Here is a 23,346-nt window from a genome sequence, read left to right as displayed (position 1 = left end):
GCTATCAGCCTTACATTCTTTCTTGCAGTCAGCTTTGCACACTACAACTCATATTAAGAGAAGTCTCATAATTCATGAGCATGTCACACTTCTTGCATAGCTATACTTGCTCACATCTCTTATCAATCTTGCCACAGACATTCCCATGTATACATATTGCATTCAGTGCTCTGTACCATTCTAGAATCATCCTTACCGCTCACATTGTTCATCTTTCATGGTAAGCTACGAGCAAGCTTCAATCTCACTGACGTTTTGTCTTGAATTAATGAACACACGCATATATGTACAAAGGAACATACAGAAATTAATCACTATTATTATTATTACTATGTGACACCTCCAAGGAGTCCAAAGACTCATCGAGGGAGAGTGTGCCAACAGTATCGAACGATTGAATCCCTTCCGACTACTAACCCCGATGAAACTTGCTTAACTTTTTTGCAAGCCATTAGCAGCAGAGGCTCTACCAATCGACCAAACTTTGTTGGCTAAGTGATCTAAAACTCAATGGAACACTGCATATCAATCTCAGCTATCACATAATTAAATTCAATTAACAACTATCAATATTGGCACATAATAAATATCAAAACTTATCTCTCTGCAGCCTTTAAGAACTACTGGCCTCTTACCATCAATGGAGTTGTTGCAAACAATAAATGTATTGTTTTTGTTAAATCAGTTTCTCGACTCCTTCATTAAACTGTTATAGTTCAATACAAGTTAAATTTCTTTTAAGTAATTATAACATTATAACTGTGTTTACAAGGGAAGTATATATATACATATATATCTAAGTACAAATCTTGGTCTTTTGAGTTATTTTAATAAAGAATTTAAATCTAATTTTATTTCAAGGATCTCAGTGGAGAAACCTTAAGTGCAGCAAGTAAATAACTTATATTCTATACAACTGTATCAGCATATTTAAATAAAACCATTTTTAACCAATAAGCAGAAAATTTAAGTAATTTTTTTTAATATTTAAAAAATTATTTTTTAAATATACAGGGTGTTTTGGAATACCCATTACAAACTTCTAGGATATATATATATGTGTGTGTGCGTGCGCGGGGGGGTCAGGATAGATCACATTTTGATCAGCACTCATGTCCCCAAAAGCGGTGTTGTAATGGTAAGGTTGAAAATGTTTCATGTGCACATCACAAAGAAAGAAACCATCAGACACAAGGTAACTTACATTTTAATTTCATAAACATTTACAAACGATGCTCAAAGTTATGCCCGCCAACTTCACAGCATGCATTATATATGCATAGCAAGTTCTAGCACACTACTAAAAATGCCTGGCATGGTTTGGATTTCATCCACTGCAGTCAGTCAAACAAATCTTCTACCAACTCCACAGGGGTTTTGTACAAGAGACACCAGTGGCTGAACTCAAGTCATCAAAACCCAGAAACGTTTTCAACTTGTACTATTGCAACAGCACGTATGTAGGAGGGATCAGCATGCAACAGCATGCTGATCCCTCCTACATACCCTAGAAGTCTGTAATGGATATTCTGAAGCATGCGCGCGTGCACGCAGTAGATTCCGGTTAATTAGGGCAGCCATTTATTTGGGACAGATATTGAAGAACGGAAACAAATCAAGAATATAACCCAAAGTTGCTTTGCTTATTTGGGCCACCTTGCTGCTTTATCAGGAGAGTGGTTGTAGATGATGCATGTGTAGTGAGTTGCATAGAGAATGGCTGTCAGTCAGCACCAGGATAGAGAGTAGAGAGAATGCACGTATTTTGATGGTGTAACGATTCTACTTACAGTGACTGCTAGGTAGTGTACTTTTGATTAAAACAGGTGTGTGTGTGTTAATTTTTTTAGTAAAAAGTGTAACAAACAGTGATATTTTTTTTTTGTTTTTATAAGGCTCCTGTCAAGATGCCAAGGAAAGATCAAACATTAGGAGATAAAATCACCGTACTTGACAAAATATAAAGCTAACTGTCTAATACCAGTCATCATCAGCTGGCAGAGATAACCAGTGTTCCAAAATCTACAATCACACAACTGTTAGGCCAGCAGGCAATTGATCACATTACTGTCTTGTGCTGCTGTAACAAGTTGGGAAGTAACAAACGGAAGCTGTTGGTTATTGGAAAAAGCACCAAGCCTCGATGCTTTAAAGGGCTTAGAATGGACATTTTGTCAGTTCTGTATCATACAGAAGCATCCATGCCAACTAGAATGCATGGATGCTTCTGTTATTTTTCAGGAATGGCCAATGAGTTAGGATGCAGAAGTACAATGAAATTCAAGAAAAATTCTTCTGCTTCTGGACAACTGTGTGGCATACCATTAATTAGATTGCTTGAAAAACATTCAACTTGAATTTCTTCTTACTAACACCACATTTGGTACAGCCACTGGACATGAGAATCATTTGAAGACACTGTATCATGGAAGGTTGGTAAACTACATCCTTGAAATAATTGAAGAAAATCTACTGACATCATCATCCATGGCAGAGGCTACCATTTTACAGGCAGTACAATTTGTTACAGACAATTGGCGAGAAATAAATAGCAAAACAAGTCAAAACTGCTTTGATCATTGTAGTTTTAAGAATTCAGACCAGGAAATGCCAGATATGACTGAAAATGAAAGGTTAATTAAATGAAAATAAGAGGTTAATTATACATAGTATAATTAACCTCTTTAGGGATACTGTTTTTTAGGGATTTAGTTTTTTTTAAATAAAAAAACATGGTTAACAAAAGGTATACTGAAAGTTGGTCTATTTTTAAATATTTTTAACTTTTTGTGATAGGGACTTATTATTTTTATTTTTTAAATAAAAAGAATGGTTAACAAAGGTATACTGAAAGTTTGTCTATTTTTAAATATTTCAAACGTTTTGTGATATTTTAACTATTTCAATAAAATATCGCATGACTGGGGCAGCTGCTTAATTGGGACAAAGTGTTCTAGTCCTGAAGTGTCTCAATTAACCAGAATCCACTGTGTATATGTACATATATACAGGGTGTTCGGGATAAATTTGACATATTTATAATTAATTATATTTTTCCGTAAGTTACATGTATTAACACACACTTCTCTTCATTTAAAAGTTTGGACCCTTCTTCATTCATATACAAGATGTCAGAAAGGATGGATAGCTGGAACCCACCTGAATCATGGAAGAGAATAACTTGTATCATGATGATTCGTGCCCGCCATCAAAATAAGGATATTACGACTGCTGCCCAATGCTCCCTGAATACAGTAAAAACAATCAGGCATGAACTAGAGACTTGCAATGGTGACTACGAGGATGTAGCAAGAAGAAAGATCCCTAGCAGACGATCTGATTGCGTTCGTACAGCAGAATTCCTCGCAAATCTGCAGGAACAGGTGTTGAAGAACCCTGGCATTGGAATTCGGGCTTTGTTCGTGGAGTTGCTAACTGTAGTCAAGCCCTGGATAACAAGGGTAGCCAATGGTAGGCCGTATGTATGGCAGCAGGATTCGGCCCCTTGCCACACCTCTGGGAAAAGTCAAAAATGGTTGTCTGAAAATTTCTACGACTTCACCAGTCCAAATGTTTGGCCTCCAAACTCCCCAGACCTTAACCCCATGGATTATTTTGTATGGGGCGCAGTTGAAAAAGACACCAATCGCACTTCCAGTAATACAAAAGCCCAGTTAATGGATAAAATTAAAACAGTTTTTGCAGCCCTTCCCAGGGAGACTGTAGCATCAGCTTGTTCGAGGTTCCGAAGCAGAATTGAAGCTGTGATCGATGCTAATGGTGGTTATTTTGAGTAAATCTTGTTGATAGTATTGTAATTAACTCTGCCTGTAATGTTTTTTTGTCAATTCATTAAATTTAATAGATACAAAGAAGATTTTCTTTTTCCTTACGAAACTGTCAAATTTATCCCGAACACCCTGTATATATATATATATATTTATATATATATGGGTGAAAAGAAGTCAACGCACACCCCTCGGGCAAGGTACATTGTGCCATGTAATGAGTCACGTGTTTGTAGCCAGCATAAATGGGAGGAATATGATGGTCCCTAATGTCAGTGCAACTATGTCCAGGTGAAATAGCTGTGAAAAGGGAACTGACAGAGCTTGAAAGAGGCATTACAATAGGATGCCATGTTGCAGGCCTATCTGTTCAGCAAACTGTTGACAAATTGGGCCATCCCAGATCAACAATCAGTGATACCATATTCAGATTGAAGTGCATGGAATCAACTATAAGTACTACCTGCAACAGACGACCCACCACACTCACTGAATGTGACTATAGGATACTACAAAGGATAATATGTAAAAACCGCTTCATTGACCGACACGTTGAATGCAGAGTTCTGGACATTAATGGAACACAAATCTGCACAAAAACATTCACGACTTGTAACATTTGTTTCCATTGTAGGACCACAATATACAAGCCCCATATTACACAAACCCACATGCAGCGTCATCTTCAGTGGTACAAAGAGCATGTACAGTGGGAAGTGGAAGCTCGGAAAGCTGTTATTGAGCGACAAATCACGGCAACCCTCTACCAAGCAGATGGATGGGTGTGGCATTCTGGTAAGCATCTCTTACCAGAATGCATAACTCCAACTATGAAATTCAGAAGTGGCAATGTGATGGTATAGTCCTATTTTTCCAAGTCTGCTTCATGCCTCTGTTTGTGGTGTCATAAACATTGAACTCTGAGAGGTATTTGAACATTCTGCACAATGTGATGCTTCCTACTCTGTGGCATTTCTATGAAAATGACCATCTCTTATAGTAAGAGAATGCGCCATGTCATAAGAGTGCTGCTGTAACTGTGTGGTTTGTGGACATGAATATCACCACACTTGACTGGCCTCCAGTGAGTCCTGATCTCAACCCTATTGAATGACTATGGAATGAAATGGTGTATTGGGTGAAGTTGAGGAACATCTACCACACAACAATCCAGGGCCTCATTACATGCCTACTGGAAGAATGGTACAAAATTCCAACTGATCACTATCATACGCTTGTGAAAAGTATGCCCTACAGGATTGCAGCAGTCATACCAGTGAAAGTGGTCCTATATCTTATTAAGGTAGGCACCATAAGGCTGTTTGTTCCTCACACTATGGTGTCAGTTGACTTCTTTCCAAGGAGTGTATATATACATCTATATATATCTTTTTTTTTTTAAATATATATATTTTTAAAAATATATATGTCAATATATTTTATGAAAAAAAGAAAAGATATCATTAATAGTACTAACTTATCCATGTATTCTCCATGAAGTACAGCTTCACAAGCACTGCACTTGAAGCACCATATATGCCATTCCTTATCCAAAGCAATGAGCGCTTGACCCTCCTTCAGTTCCTCAGTGCAACCAGCACATTCTAAAAAATAATACTGCTAAGGTATAAATTTGATCAAATTTACAAACAAGATCAGTATTTTTAACCAAGAATCAATAATAGTAAACAAAAATTTTCCTAAAGAAATTTAATTGGCTTATATCCAGCTCACATTATTTATCAGAGCTAACCTTCCAAATAGTTGCCTGACATTCAACTATATTATTATTATAAAGGTATCTCCATGGAAAAAAAAGACACTTTGAAAGCGATCCACAAACAGAGAAATTAGGACTATAGAGATTACTTTAGCTGAAGTAACTAGAACAGGATTACTTATGGGTGAGTCTTTGGTGAATGATGCAGTAATAAATAATATGGGAGTGATTCGGAGTCAACAAAATAAAACCACAAGTGGCCTAAAAGAAACGAGATGTCGTGAGAGTGGGGAGGGGTAAGTAATAGAGCATTGAGTAATGAAATTGGGAGAGTCATGCTGAATAGCGTAGAATATGAGTCCATGAGTGATGCTTGTGTGGACTTGAATGAAGTTAAGAGTGGTAAGATATATGGTGATTCTATGATTAAGGGTATGGAGAGTGGTATGCATGAGGAGTGCTTGGCTGGTGGGAAAATAAAAAGAGTGGCTTCAGCAATAAAGAGAGAGGGCATGAAGCAGACAAGATGATAGTTATGGTGGGTACAAATAACCTGAGTGGTGGAATAAATAGGGTAGGAAAATATTTAAGAACATTGTTAAATATTGTGAAGAGGAAAAGTGTCAATGGGAGGATAGTGTGTGTGCTGCCTCGTTTTGACAATTACAAGTTAAGTAGACGACCGATGATAATGAATGATATTATTTCAAGAATGTGCAAAAAAACAAAGGTCTGGAATTTGTTGATGTTTGGAGTGTATTTGAAAGAAAAAGACAGTTGTATGCTAGAGATGGACTGCATCTGAACATGGAAGGACATAAGCAATTGAAGAAGTTACTGTTTTCTGAACAAGTTGAAGTAATTGGACAGGGAAACTAATACTGAAAAGGTTGAGTGTAAGAGAGAGAAACTTTAGCACTGATTGTATATTTATATTCTTATTCGCAGAATAAATTGCAGAAGAGAGAGGATAAAAATCGGCATGAGACTACTGAAATTAGTGACTTATATATTAGTTCTAAAGCTGGTACAAGATCGAGAGGGAATCTGCAATTTTGGTATACCAATGCAAGAAGCATTCGAAATAAGACAGAATAATTTTTGGCATTAGTCAGTGCAATCTCACCAAAAGTTGTAGACATCAGTGAAACTTGGCTGTCAGCAGAAGATGTGGTCACTGGAATTGAATGGATTGGGTACAGTATTTTCAGGGAGAATAGAGAAGATAGAACAGGGGGAGGAGTACTGTTGATGATAGCTGATGTGGTGCAGCCAAAGAAAGTAGTATATCATGATGATAGACATGTGAATGAGAGTTCATTTGAGGCGGTCTGGTGCGAAATAGTGACCAATGTAACCTAATATACAGTTGGATGCTGCTATAAGCCATGGAGTAAGGGGGAAATACGGATTTCATGCATCAGCAAATTAGTGCAATGAGTGCAGGTTTAGTGATTATTATAGGGGAATTTAATTATGGTGATATCAACTGGAAGGAGGAAATATCATGTAGCAAAAAAGGAAATGGAGTTCATACATTGGAGTTAATGGTGGGCGGTAGATGGCGTTGATGGAGATGATTCGTAGTAGAGGTTAGGTGTAGGAACAGTTGTAGGTGTCCTCCCGCGATGAGTCTTTGGACTCCTTGGAGGTATCAGGAATAATAATAATAATAATAATAATAATACATCTTCTACGAGATAATTACTTGAAACAGCACATAACTGAAGGGACACGTGGTGTGAGAGTGTTGGACCTGGTTATTGGTTCAGAGGTTATATGCATAAGTAAGGTATCCTCGTTACCTCCATTTGGTGAAAGCGATCATGTGGTATTGACTTGGGAGGTTGCAAAATCTGTGGATTTTTCTGTTAAGGAGGAGTTTATATGGAACTACAGGTTAGGCAATTATAACAAGTTTCAGAGTGAGCTTGCAGCCATCCCATGGCAGAACATATTACAGGGGAAAGATGTTAGCAGTGCATGGGATAAAATCAGCGGGTATCCGAGGAAAGCAATATCAGATTATGTCCCCATGGTCAGGAAGTCAAACAAGGCTGGCGTTAGATGGATGAGCAGTAGTATCAAGCTTGATCTGCAAAAAAAGAAAATATTATGGAGAATTTACAAGGAGAAAAGCGATCAGTACACCCATGAGCAGTACAAGGCTCAAGCTAGGAAGGTTGCCAGCATAGTTAGAAAAGCTAAATCAGATTATGAGAAGACCTAGCCAAAGGGATCAAGGGTAATACCAAAGAGTTCTTCCACTATGTAGCAAGTAAAAGGAAGAATGACTTCGGAAGGATAACTTTAGTGGATGGTATTGATGTGACAAAATCAGATGTAATAGTTGAGTTACTGAGTGATTATTTTCAAAAGTCTATCACCCAAGTGAGGATATCTCTGTACCTGTAGCAATAACTAGTGGGAGAATTGAAGCTAAGAAATCAGAAGTATTTAATATTGCAAAATTTAAATGCAAACACTGATGTAGGCTTAGATGGAATATCAGCTCGGGTGTTGCGTGAATGTGCAAATGAATTGTGAACCCCTCTTACTAGGATATTCAATTTAAGTTTGAACTCTGGTATGGTCCCTAGGGAGTGGAAGTTAGACAAAGTGGTTCCTTTGCATAAGGGTGGCTCTAAAATTGCAGTAGTTAATTACAGACCAATCACTATCTCAGGAGTGGTGGTAAAAGTATTGGAAAAGTTGGTTAAAGACAAAATTCAAGAATGAGTGGATCAGGATATGATACTCTCTAGAGGCCAACAAGGTTTTGTTAAAGGTAGATCCTGCCTTAGCAATGTATTAACTTTTCATAATAGAATGACATCTTAGTTGGACAAAGGAACTGGCTACACAGTGGTATTTCTTGATTTTGCTAAGGCTTTTGACAAGATACCCCATGGAACACTGTTACGCAAATTGGAGCAGTTGGGAATGGATACTAAATTGGTGATATGGATAGAAGAATGGCTCAGGGAGAGATACCAGAAGGTGGTGTATGGAGGAGCCGAGTCCAGGATGAGGCAGGTGACCAGTGTTGTTCATCAGGGCTCTGTGCTTGGGCCATTGTTGTTTAATTTGTATATAAATGATATAGAAAACGGCTTACAGGGAGATATTCAGTTGTTTGCTGATGATGCAAAGTTGGGTAGCGCAATAGAAAGTCAGGCTGATGTTGAAAGTTTGCAGGATGATTTAAATAAGCTGGTAGAATGGGCAAAAGAAAATGGATATCAGTTCAATGTGGAAAAGTGTAAAGTCATGCATTTTGGGATTAAAAGATTACCAAGCTGTGTACTACATTGATGGAACAGTAGTCCAAGAGATTGATGAGACTAGGGACTTAGGGGTGTTGGAAGATAGGGAGATGAAGTTCAGAGGACACATTGCTAAGGTGTCCAAGATTGCACATAGGATTACTTGGTTGTTGAGGAACACACTGACATCCAGAGATAAAGAGGTTATTATTATTCCCCTTTATAAAGCGTTGATACTTCCACATTTGGATTACTGGGCTCAGGTCTGGTCACCTGAATTCCTTGGAGATGAGGAGGATGTGGAGAGGGTTCAGAAAAGAGTGACCAAGTTGGTGAGTGATGTAAAAAATGCTTTCTAGATTGATAGATTGAGAGCTTGTGGATTGCAGAGGTTGGTTGATAGGCATAGAAGAAGGGATATGATAGAAACATTTAAATTAATGAAAGGTTTTTATAGGATTGATGCAAGGGGAATGGTTCAACTGTGTGATAGTGATGGAAGAACAAGAGGTCATCCCTGGAAATTAAAGAAGAGTGTGGTTAACAAGGGTGTCAGAACAAGGTTTTTTGCCTGGAGGCTGGTGAATGAGTGGAATTCATTGCCTGACTTAGTTGTGAGCCCTTCGTCTGTAAATGAATTCAAGAAGAGATATGACAGATATTGTTTTGCTAGTTTGGGTCTCCCGCGATGAGTCTACTGACTCCATGGAGATAATCGTAATAATAATAATAATAATAATACATGATACCTATCATACCTCTCTTTATACTCATTCAGTGTCCAGACAATCACAACTACCTCTGGCTATCCATTTCACTCACCACTCTCCAAGCAAAAAATCTAGTAAGCATATCCTCACAAACCTCACTATTACATAACTTCCAAGAGCAACCCCATGTCTTCTCTCTATTCATCATGTATTGAAGAATTTCTTTTGTGTTTATCTTATAGAATCTCTTTAGTACTTTATAAGTTCATGTCCCTTATGTCACCTTATCATGCTCCCCCCCCCCCCTCCTCCTTAGACTCTCAACAAAACTCTGCACCTACATATTCAATCTGTCCTTCTAAGGAGCATTCCACATACCTGTCACAAGCTTGGTCACTCATCACTGAACCTCTCCAAAACTTCCTGATCTTCAAGAAACCAAGTGACTACATCTGTGCACAATACCCAGGATGCAGCTGAATCACAGCTTTATATAGAGGGACAATAACTTTCCTAGTTTTGCTTTTAAATGCATTCTGTAACATCAAAGTAATCCTCTGAGCTATTTTTCTAACTTTTGTAATATGTCCTCTGAACTTCAAATATGTGTACACCATCACCCCTAAATCTATACTCTCATCAGTTTCCTACAATCCAGTACCATCAATATGATTCAAAATACATGCAGTAATCTACCATTTAATCAACCTTCAAAACATTAACTCTTCGATTAACCGATCCTTGCATGTCGACTGACTTCTCTGTAGAGCTTCATGTAATAGTACTTCAATTATCCAAATTTGCTGTTTGGGTAATTGAAGGGTCAGATAGTGGGAATGTTTATTAAAAAAGGACTTATCTGAACAACACTTGCAATGCCACTGCTTCAAAGGATGACACTCGAATACTTGTACATCACCACTCCTGTGGTGAAAAAAGCAGCTGGGTGTTACTGTAGTTCCAAAATAATTTATTGCTTTTACATGTCACTTTATGAAGCATACTGGTTCCTCATTAGACTAGATAAAATCCAGAATAGCCAAATTATAGTGTCTAAGGTAAAGTAATGGCATGTGCACTATCAACTAGATACTAAACTCTGAGGAAACTCAAGACAAGACTTGGTGCTTAAAAATATTAATATATATATATGAAGGAAAATCAAAAATGTGGCAATGTATGTGTAAGAATAACACAGCATGTCAGAATGCATTCTCAAGATCATCTTACTCACTGTGTAGATAATTCTAAAAAAGCCTTCCCGGTTGTTAGTGTATTCCCTTTCTCATACAATACACGAACAAATGTACCATCTCTATTTGCCAATCACACAATTAGTAACAATCATAATTTTGTAGCAAGAGAGGGATAAAAAGACCTTCAAATTTAATGGGTGAGCAGATAAGTTCAAAAGAGAAACTGAAACATACAGTTCAAAATAAACATAGGGAATGTGCATTGTGATGATGCCTTACTTAATTCAGCCAATACAACTATTAAACAATTTAAGAGCTTAGATTTCAAATTCCTACTCACTCATACAATCTGGACAATGTCTCAAGTGATTATCATTATTTCTGATCTTTGAAATAAGCAGTTTTCATGCAATCCAAGTGCTAGGGATTTCTGGGTGATGGTGGACAGAGTTGAATTTCAGAGGGCATACTACAAAAGGTTTGCAGAGCTCAATGGTTTACTTGATGTTGAAGAACATATTGACAAACAGAGATAGGAGGTTATTATCCCTCAGATGTGAGCTAAGGCCCACATCTTGACCACTATGCACAGATTTGATCACCTGGATTTCTTGGGTATGAGGAGGTAATGGAAAGGAATCAATGGCAAGTGGTCAAACTGGTGATAGGTCTGTGGAATGCTTTCTATGATGACAGTTTGCAGGTGCATAACCTGCAAAGTTTAGTTAACAGGTGAAAAAGATGAAGCATGATGGAAACCTATAAGTTACCAAAGGGTTCTATAAGACTGATAAAAAAGAAAATTTTCAATAAATGACAAGTAGAGAGAGAGAGACCTAGGTTATTTCCCCCCCCCCTCCCCTCTGGGAGGTTTTGTAAGATTGCAGTTAATGAGTGGGTGACCTAGATTTTTTGGTGAGAGAGTGGTGAATGACTGGAATGGATAGCCAGAGGTAACTAGGAGTAATAGGAGAGATATGAGTAGTGTGTGAATAATTATTAATGTGGGTCTCCTGAATTGAGTTTTCTGACCCCATAGAGAATATCAGTATGATAATAATTTGAATGGAACTAAAAATTGCACAACAGAAAATTTTTATTTATTTTTTTTATAATACAAAATTTATTTAAAGGAATAATATATTTCTTTTTTAATACACAATTTGAAAAATGTTTTATTTGTACATGCTGTATTATAATTCCAACAGGCAAGGCATTGCTTTTTCCTAATACTGTAATAAAACTATGGTAATAACAGTTGAAAGTCCAAATTCTCCTTGTGTGCCCTTTACTTCTGGCATAAAATAATGAGTAAACGATTCTTGGAATAAAACTTTCATCTACTGGTTCCACAAAGCTACAGAGAGAGAGATTTGATTCCCGCAAATGCTTTATTATTATTATTATTATTACAGGTATCTCCATGGAGTCAGTAGACTCATCGCGGAAGATCCAAACTAGCAAAACAATATGTCATATCTCTTCTTGAATTCATTTACAGACGAAGAGCTCACAACTAAGTCAGGCAATGAATTCCACTCATTTACCATCCTCCAGGCAAAAAACCTTGTTCTGACACTCTTGTTAACCACACTCTTCTTTAATTTCCAGGGATGTCCTCTTGTTCTTCCATCACTATCACACAGCTGAACCATTTCCCCTGCATCAATCCTATAAAAACCTTTCAGTAATTTAAATGTTTCTATCATATCCCCTCTTCTCTGCCTTCAACCAATCTCTGCAATCCACAAGCTCTCAATGTATCAATGCAGGGAGCATTTTTTACATCACTCACCAACTTGGTCACTCTTCTCTGAACCCTCTCCACAGCCTCCTCATCTCCAAGGAATCCAAGTGACCAGACCTGAGCACAGTAATCCAAATGTGGAAGTATCAACACTTTATAAAGGGAAATAATAATAACCTCTTTATCTCTGGATGTCAGTGTGTTCCTCAACAACCAAGTAATCTTGGACACCTTAGCAATGTGTCCTCTGAACTTCATCTCCCTATCTTCCAACACCCCTAAGTCCCTAGTCTCATCAATCTCTTGGACTACTGTTCCATCAATGTAGTACACAGCTTGGTAATCTTTTAATCCCAAAATGCATGACTTTACACTTTTCCACATTGAACTGATATCCATTTTCTTTTGCCCATTCTACCAGCTTATTTAAATCATCCTGCAAACTTTCAACATCAGCCTGACTTTCTATTGCGCTACCCAACTTTGCATCATCAGCAAACAACTGAATATCTCCCTGTAAGCCGTTTTCTATATCATTTATATACAAATTAAACAACAATGGCCCAAGCACAGAGCCCTGATGAACAACACTGGTCACCTGCCTCATCCTGGACTCGGCTCCTCCATACACCACCTTCTGGTATCTCTCCCTGAGCCATTCTTCCATCCATATCACCAATTTAGTATCCATTCCCATCTGCTCCAATTTCCGTAACAGTGTTCCATGGGGTATCCTGTCAAAAGCCTTAGCAAAATCAAGAAGTACCACTGTATAGCCAACTAAAATGTCATTCTATTATGAAAAGTTAATACATTGCTAAGGCAGGATCTACCTTTAACAAAACCATGTTGGCCTCTAGAGAATATCATATCCTGATCCACCCATTCTTGAATTTTTTCTTTAAACAACTTTTCCAATACTTTTACCATCACTCCTGAGATCGTGATTGGTCTGTAATTAACTACCGCAGTTTTAGAGCCATCCTTATGCAAAGGAACCACATTGCCTAACTTCCACTCCCTAGGGACCATACCAGAGTTCAAATTTAAATTAAATATCCAAGTAAGAAGGGTTCACAATTCATTTGCACATTCATGCAACACCCGAGCTGATATTCCATTTAAGGCTACAGCAGTGTTTGCATTTAAATTTTGCAATATATTAAATACCTCTGATTTCTTAGCTTCAATTCTCCCATTAGTTATTGCTGCAGGTACAGAGATATCCTCACTTGGGTGATAGACTTTTGAAAAGTGATCACTCAGTAACTCGACTATTACATCTGATTTTGTCACCTCAATACCATCAGCACCCACTAAAGTCATCCTTCTGAAGTCATTCTTCCATTTACTTGCCACATAGCAGAAGAACTTTTTGGGATTATCCTTGATCTCTTTGGCTAGGTCTTCTCATAATCTGATTTAGCTTTTCCCACTATGCTGGCAACCTTCCTGCTTGAGCCTTGTACTGCTCATGGGTGTACTGATCACCTTTCTCCTTGTAAATTCTCCATAACATTTTCTTTTTTTGCAGGTCAAGCTTGATACTACTGCTCATCCATCTAACGCCTGCCTCGTTTGACTGTCTGACCATGGGGCACAATCTGATATTGCTTTCCTCAGATACCCGCTGATTTTATCCCATGCAGTGCTAACATCTTTCCCCTGGAATATGTTCTGATATGGGATGGCTGCAAGCTCACTCCGAAGCGTGTTATAATTGCCTAACCGGTAGTTCTGTATATACCCTTTCTTAACAGAAAAATCCACAGATTTTGCAACCTCCCAAGTCAATACCACATCATCGCTTTCACCAATTGAAGGTAACGAGGACACCTTACTTATGCATATATATCCTCTGAACCAATAACCAGGTCCAACACTCTCACACCACGTGTCCCTTCAGTTATGTGCTGTTTCAAGTAATTATCTCGTAGACGATGTATGAACTCCATTTCCTTTTTGTTACGTGATATTTCCTCCTTCCAATTTGTATCATCATAATTAAAATAACCCATAATAATCACTCAACCTTCACTCATTGCACTAATTTGCTGATGCATGAATTCAATATCTCCCCCTGTACTCACTGGCCATAGCAGCATCGAACTGTATATTTGGTTGCATTGGTCACTATTTCGCACCAGACCGCCTCAAATGAACTCTCATTCACATGTTTATCATCTTGATATACTACTTTCTTTGGCTGCAACACATCAGCTATCATCAACAGTACTTCTCCCCCTGTTCTATCTTCTCTATCCTCCCTGAAAATACTGTACCCATCACATTCAATTCCAGTGACCACCTCTTCTACTGACAGCCAAGTTTCACTGATGCCTACAACTTTTGTTGAGATTGCACTGACTAATGCCAAAAATTCTGCTCTCTTATTTCAAATGCTTCTTGCATTAGTATATAAAAATTACAGATTCCCATCTAGATCTTGTACCGGCTTTACAACTAATATATAAGTCACTAATTTCAGTAGTCCCATGCCGATTTTTATCCGCTCTCTTCTGCAATTTATTCTGCAAATAAGGATGAATAAATATACAATCAGTGCTAAAGTTTCTCTTTCTTACACTCATCATTTTCAATATTAGTTTCCCTGCCCAATTACTTCAACTTGTTCAGAAAACAGTAACTTCAGTAACTTCTTCAATCGCTTATGTCCTTCCATGTTCAGACGCAGTCCATCTCTAGCATACAACTGTCTTTTTTCTTCAAATACACTCCAAACATCAACAAATTCGAGACCTTTTTTTTTTTTGCACATTCTTGAAATAATATCATTCATTATCATCAGTCGTCTACTTAACTCGTAATTGTCAAAACGAGGCGGCACACACTAGCCTCCCATTGACACTTTTCCTCTTCACAATATCTAACAATGTTCTTAAATTCCTACCCTATTTATTCCACCACTCAGGTCATTTGTATCCACCATAACTATCATCTTGTCTGCTTCATGCCCTCTCTCTTTATTGCTGAAGCCACTCTTTCTATTGTCCCACCAGCCAAGCACTCTTCATGCATACCACTCTCCATACCCTTAATCATAGAATCACCATATATCTTACCACTCTTAACTTCATTCAAGTCCACACAAGCGTCACTCATGGACTCATATTCTACGCTATTCAGCATGACTCTCCCAGTTTCATTACTCAACGCTCTATTACTTACTCCCCCACTCTCTTGTTGATTCCGAATCACTCCCATACTATTTATTACTGCATCATTCACCAAAGTCTCACCCTTACGTAAATCTGTTCTAGTTACTTCAGCTAAAATAATCTCTATAGTCCTAATTTCTCTGTTTAACACATTAAACTCAGTTTTAACTTCCAGTATGTCCTTACTGAGCACTTCCAATTCATCATGCAGAAAATGGAGGTCATTTTTCATTTTCATGAACTCCTGCTGAAGTTCCTCCGCTACGGCCCCCAATGTCAGCTTCCATGCCTAAACGCTCCAGCCTATCCCAACACTTCTCACATACATCGACATTTTCATTCTTCTCACTTAACCAGACCAACCACAGATCCTTCACATTCTTCAGCACATGCATGTAGCAGTTTCCGTAACGCATCCATTGCGAAAAATCTAACGCTGAGACAGCCTTTCGTATAGAAGTATAAGTCCTGTGCGCCACTGACGTACGTTTCTTGTTGGATGCCATCTTTACACGTTGAAGTAGTTAAACAAACGGCAGCGAAAACACGATATATAGACAACACAGTTTCAAACAATAACACCACTGAAGGACACTTGTATCTAACCTATGCACAACTGCAGCACAATTTGAGACAAAAAGCCACACCATATTTAAATTTAAAAACAGGTTTTCTAGCCTAACTAAACACGACTACTACATTCACCAGGGACGCTAGCGCCACCCTCCCTCCTTCAATTATAAGAGGTCGGTGTCTATTAACAGTCAGCAGTAGTGACAAAGAACAGAAAAGTAATCCATATTGATTAAACAGTAATCGTATTCAGCATATGCTACAACTTCTTATCAAGAACTTTAAATTAAAAATACCAAGAAATTATATACTTGGTTTAATCCTTTATCCAATGATAAGCAAACAAAGTTTGCACTTGAAATATAATCAGGACTAGGGCAACTCGTATATAGAAGCTAATGACTTCACATCACTTGCATTAGTATCCCATAACCTTATGGATATGTATAATGTTATGCATTATGGAAAGGGGTCACTACCCAGACTGGTTTCAACATTTATTGAGGTCTCGTAAGTGGGAGCTAGACCCAGAGGTGATACTAAGGTTGAAGTAATGCCAAAGTCATATTTTCACATACAAGTGGATAAAGGATTAAACCAAGTATTTAATTTGCTGGTATCTTTAATTTATAGTATAATCAAATGGAAAAAACTTCCAACAGCTGTCTCTAATCCAGAGTATTTTAAAAATAAGGTGTGACACCTTTTGGCTACTCATATATGATAATATGACTTCAGCATTACTTCAACCTTAGTATCACCTCTGGGATTGGTTCATACTGATGAAACTTCAATAAAAGTCAAAACCAGCCTGGTAACGACCCTTCCATAATGCATAGCATTATACATATCTGCAAGGAGATCTGTTTTGCATTATGGGATACTAAGGCAAGTGATGTGAAGTCATTAGCTGCTTAGCTTCTATATATGAGTTGCCTTAGTACTGATAGTTCAGGAGCAATCGAAAATAGTTCAGGTACAAACTTTGTTTGCTTGCTTACACTTAGAAAGGATTAAACCAAGTATATAATTTCTTGGTATCTTTAATTTATAGTATAACTAAGTATTAAAACTCCCAACAACTATCTCTAATCCAAAGTATTTTAATAACAAGGTGTGAAACCTTTTGGCCTCATATATGAAAATATTTCTTGGTATCTTTAATTTATAGTATAACCAAGTAGAAAAACTTCCAACAGCTATTTCTCACCAAGAAGATTTTTATAGAATCTTTTACACCTAAATCAGAAGACTGCTTCTTCTGGTTTAGATGTTCAATATCATCACACTGGATATAATCTATAGAACTATCTGATTTTTTTCTGAATGATTGTAGAGATCCAATTTAAAATATGTATACATGCTGTACATATGTGATAAGCAAAAATGATGCATTAAAACATGATGGAAGAAACAAGAATATAGTTAAAAAAATTAACTTCTTTTTGTTTCAAATTTCAAATTCTGAATATTGAATAATACATATAGAAATAAGCAGAAATAATACTCTTAGAAATTAGCAAAAATAATGCATTAGGAAAAATGAAATATGATGGAAGAAACAAAAATATAGCATTGAAAAAATTAAGTAATTTTGTTTGGAATGTGAATATTGACAGAGGGGAAAAAATATAGAAAGCATACAAAACACAAACAGAAAAGAAACTAAAGCACAGATAAGAAAGAATCAAAGACAAGAAAAATAGCATTTGGAAACAATCATTTAATGATGATTGGTAGTCAGAAATAAATAATAGATAAATGCATGCTATATATTTAAAGAAAAAAACCAAAGGAAAGGAATTAACAGTATACAGAAATCTGCAATAAATTCTTGCCTAGGCCATTAATAAGAAATGAAAGTATGCACTAAGAAACAGGATGTTTCTTTTTTGTTAACTCTGTTGATTTTCAATTAAAAGAGTTCACGTTCAAAAAAGTAGTAAGAAACATTAAACAATATAATGAAATCTATGATTGGCAAATGAATTCAATTCAGGCCTTATCCAAAATGCCTATGAATTGACTAGATATCATCATAAAATGTGAGATGTCCTTAAAAGAGTGCCAATTTCTGGAGGTGAGATGGTATTATATCTGGAAGGCTCAGATTTTCCACAGGTTTCATAAATGATCATGGTATTGCTCCCATGACAGCTGGAATTGTTGCTGCCCTTCTGTTCTAAAAATTGTTGAATTTCAATCTGCAGATCTCGGTACTTGGTCAGGTTTTCATGCACTTTTTCCTTCTACTCTACTCTCTCTCTCTCCTGGTACTGTCACATCAATAACTCACACGTTGTTGTTCAACTACAGTGATGTCTGGCATATTATTGGCAGAAGGATGAAGAGATGTTGGAAAGGGTCCAAAGGCGACTGACTAAGGTAGTTTCTGACTTCTGGAATGTTGAGTATAAGGAAAGATTGAGAAGATGTTGCAGAGTCTGGTGGAGAGGAGGAAGAGGGGGAGATATGATAGAGACCTACAAGTTGTTATAAGATCAATGGTGGAGAAGTTCTACAGAGAATAGTGGGAGATCATGGGAGAACCAGAGGTCATCCCTGGACACTGTATAAAGAGGGTGTGAGTAGGGGAGTGAGAGGCAGGTTTTTTCGTGCAGAGTTGTGAATGATTGGAATGCCTTGCCTGAGATTGTGGTGTCTGCAAGGAGTTTGAGTGTGTTTAAGATACGGTATGATGAGATGTGTGTGTGTGTGATAAAAGGACCTCCCAGATGTGTCTTTGACTCCATGAGGTCTTGGGTAGTAATAATAATAATAATAACAATATTATGTTCTAGATATCTAACTGTGTGAATTTTAAAGTCTCGTATCTTTGCATTTTCATTTTGAATAACTTTTACAACTATGTGTTCCCAAGAAGTTTTCAAAGTTGGGAAATCATATTTCCTCCAGTGCACAGCTTTTGCAATCGAATCATGCTTTTGTTTATAGTCTTTATGAGAACTGTTTATATAGAATTCATTACTCATATAGTCGATATGAGCAATCATGCTGCAAGAACTAATTAGATAGCCCACTATCTTTTCTTTATCTTTGCCCAATCAACATTTGCTATCATCATGGATCTTTTCAATCTTTGCCTTGAATGCATTCATTTATAGTGCTTGTCCTTGAGCAGAAAGTATCACATCTTCTGTCGCTTTCTTGATGTTGCTCTACTGAAGCCACTGCCGACTTTCCCTTCAATATCTTCAAATATTGACTATGAAGTGTTGTATTTTTCCAACCTTCTGATCTTTTTTTTGCCATTTCCTTCTCATTATACTGCTTTTTTGAATCTACTACATTCACTACTTTTTTTTATATATGCTTCTATTAGCATCTTTTTTGATGCTAATTGAAGCACTGGTTAGTATCTTTTCTTCTCAGCTTGATGTAATTATTCACAACTCACTTTTCTTCTTCAACTGTTTGCTTCACTTGTAAAAGACAACATCCTACACTCTTGTTGGCTGCGTATAATCAATCCACGTTACTAATGGATGTAAGGAATGATTCACTATCATTAATTATTGTGCTTTATGATCAAGTGCATCCAAATCAGCTTGTGTCCAGTCAATTATCCCTATTATATATCTGATTACAGGAATGACCCATGATATTGATAGCTGTTACAGTGCTGCATCCATTCAGTTTGGACTTTAGAACTTTTCTGACTCTTTTCAGATATTGACTCTATTTTCATTTTGACTTCTGAACACAAGATGTTGTTGGCCCAAGAATTCGCAGGTATCTGTAGGACTCATTCTGAGAAAAGGTTTTAATTTTCCTTCCATCCGCAAATGTGATTTCTTTGCTGTCTATTATTTTGCCTTGAACTATGGAGAGCATTGTGCATTTATCAAATCCAAATTTACAGTATCAAAAAGGAATTGCCTGATGCTTCAGGAGAAACTATATAATCACTTTTATCTGTCACAACTTTACTCCATATAAAGGAAATTCATCTGTTAACTTTGGAATAATTATCTGTTTCCTTCATAACACTCTTGTCCATCTTTCTGGATTCAGAAATTCCCTTAAAATTATTTTTTTCCCTAAAACTTCCAACTCCTCTCTAGGATGTCATCTCTTTCTGTGTTCTCTTTTTCTCTCCCACGTGCATTCAACTTCCTCTTTGAAAGTACGATGTTCGCACAAGTGCACTATTGTCTGACGCATTAATCAAAATGGCAGTGAAGTGAGGGGTGCTCGTAAATAGGTCAGCAGTTCTTCAATGCTGTGAAAATGTTGTCAGAAAGTTCAATAATTTCCATTGTTATGGGACACTAAAGCAATTGATGTGAAGTCACTAGCCTCTATATACAAGTAGCCCAGTTGTGAAATTGTTTGGCAAACACGCAAACTTTGTTTGCTTACAATTTGTTTGCTTATAATTTCTTGGCATCTTTAATTTATTTTAAATCTTGCAGACTCACATCCCCCATATACCACTTTTTGATATATGTTGTCCCTTTATAGACACTAATATTTTATAATCCAAACCCATATTCTCCAAATTTATGCAACAGTGTTCCATGCTGTATTCTGTCAAAAGCCTTAGTAAAATACAAAAGTATAGTGGTGTATCCATTCCCATTGTCTAGTTCAATGGTAACATTATATAATGTGAGCAAATTGCTAGAATATGACCTTTCGTAGTAAACCCATGCTGTTCATTGCAAAGTAGAGATTCAATGTCAACCCATTTCTGAATGCATGCCCTAACCAATTTGTCCAAAATCTTCATCACCACTCCTTTGATACTGATTGGTTGAAAGTTGGAACATACATTCTTTCCATTCCTGCAGAATCTTCCATGTTCTGAAACTCAAATTATATAGTCTGGTCAAAGGAATAGCCATTTCAGCTGAACACTCTTTTAACACCTGTGCTGAAATCCCATCAGTTACTATTGCTGAATTCTTATTCAGTTTGTGCAAAAGTGCTAATGCCTATTCTTCATACACCTGAGATTCTTCATTTAGTGAACAGGAAGCAGTGAACTCAATGTTGCATACACCAGGTTGATAGCTTTTAGCAAAATGGACATTCATCAGTTGAACAACCTATTCTGCATCTGAGACCCTTATACCATCTGCATTCAGAAGAGTTATTCTTTCTTTTACTTGCAACATATCGATAGAATTCTTTGGTATTTCATTAGCTTGCAGAGCCAGTTTCTTTTCATACTCAGACTTAGCTTTCTGTACAATACTTGTGACTCCCTGGTCAGATGCTTATAATTTTCATAATGGATATCATCCTTATGCACATGGTATTCCTTCTACATTGTGTTTTTTTTTTTTTTATGAATCCCTTGCTTAATAAAGATTACACATCCATTTGACTCCTACCCTATTTCTTCTTCAAACTCTCAGAACACATTCTGATATCGTATCATTTAAGTATTTTTTAAACACTACCCATGCACTGTCGATATTTTTCCCACCCAGTAGCCGATGCCATTCTGCTGAACTTAGTATACTCCTCAAGTGGTCATAATTTCCTGCTCTGTAGTTCAGCACGTGACCTTTTCTGAATGGAACAATCATAAATTTAGTCACTTCCCAAGTGAGTACCGCATGATCACTGTCACCAACCAGAGACAGAATAGTTATGTCTTTAACTGAAATGTCCTCTGACACTATAATCAAATCTAACACTCTCTGACTTTGAGTTCCTTCTGTCACATGTTGCTGGAAAAAGTTGTCTTGCAACAGTTGAATAAATTAAATTTTGTTCTTCTCATGAGATTTTACTGCTACCCAATCAATATTTGGATATTTAAAGTCTCCCATTATGATTGTTCTTATCATGCCGATCGAGTCGATTTGGTGATGCATTTTTTCATCACTAACAACCGATCCACAAAGTCTGTAACAACACTCCCAATAGTAATTGATCATGTTAGATTCCACCTGACACCAGATAGCTTCAAATTCACTGCTACAACCATAGGTCTCAACACTAACTGGATTCAAGTCATCAAATATAATTAGCAGCATGCCCACCCCTCCCTCACTCTACTATCCAGTCTATCATTCCAAAAAATACTGTATCCTTTACATTCAATACCAGTAAGTACTGTATGTCTGATTCTGATAGCCAGGTCTTACTAATGCCTACAATCTAAGGTCCCAGCATACTGACCAAAGCAAGAAACTTATTCTTTGTTTCTGATACTCCTAGCATTAATTACTGAAGAATAGAGCTGCAAGGCTTCAATTTGGTATAAGTAAGATGCAAAAATGAAGGATAATATGGATCCATTCATATCTTAGCCAAATACAGAAAACACTTGAAGTTTCAAAATATAGCAGAGAGCTTATCAGAATATAACCTTTGGCATCAGAGTTGCCATGGTTTGCACTATTAAAAAAACTCTGCCTGGGAGCCTTTTATTAGTGCTTCAATTAGGTATCACTAGCCTGACAGCTGTTTCAAACTATTGGTTCTCATCAGAGATTGCATAGAAACCTGAGGAATCCTATGTCAGAAAGCTAAATTCATCATAAATGAATTATCTATAAATCAATGACTAATTACTGAAGTACAGAGCCAAAACGCTTCAGTTTAACTTTCTGACATAGGGCTGCTATGATAGTGAGAAGATATTTGCTCTCTTTAGGTTTCTGCATTCCCTACTAATATAGCATTGCTATCCCATCAACCACTAAGTTGATGAAATTAACACACGCCCAGTAGAAAGTTTTTTACCTTGGGTATAGTATACGTTAAAGATACCAAGCAATTATATAACTTGGTTTTAATCCTTTTTCCCAAGTAAGCAAACATGCAGGTAAGTCAAGTTTGCACCTGAAGTATTTCATCTGACCTGATGAAGTATTTCATCAGGTCAGAGGCAACTCGTGGTAAAGGTGGAGTAAACTCTGATCACTTTCCTTAGTATCTCCCATAATGCAAAGCAAATCTCCTTGCTGACATGTATGATGCTATGCATTAAGGGAAGGGTCACTACCCAGCCTGATTTCAACCTTTATTGAGGTCTCATCAGTGGGAGCTAGACCGTGAGATGCCAAGGATGAAGTAATAAAGAGCTCATAAATTTTATCTATACAAGTTGCCACAAGGTGCTTTGAACTTATTAAATAAAAATCTCAGGATGAAAGAAAGATGTAGAAAGTTTTTTATCTTGGGTAT

General features: G+C 37.0%; 1 protein-coding gene across 1 annotated transcript in view; it reads right to left on the bottom strand.

Annotated features, from left to right (window-relative positions):
• Positions 1-23,346, bottom strand: part of LOC150107279 (actin-binding LIM protein 2-like) — a 508,439-nt gene that overhangs the window by 301,109 nt on the left and 183,984 nt on the right. Inside the window, exon 5 of the mRNA XM_090391129.1 lies at positions 5,266-5,392. Within this exon, the coding sequence (XP_090247255.1) occupies positions 5,266-5,392 (127 nt within the window). The remainder of the gene's footprint in view (positions 1-5,265; positions 5,393-23,346) is intronic.

Source organism: Typopeltis vanoorti, chromosome 4, assembly GCF_054136105.1.
Source record: "Typopeltis vanoorti isolate ZY-2024b chromosome 4, IOZ_Tvanoo_1.0, whole genome shotgun sequence".
NCBI lineage: Eukaryota > Metazoa > Arthropoda > Arachnida > Uropygi > Thelyphonidae > Typopeltis > Typopeltis vanoorti.
This window is presented reverse-complemented; position numbering and strand designations above follow the sequence as displayed.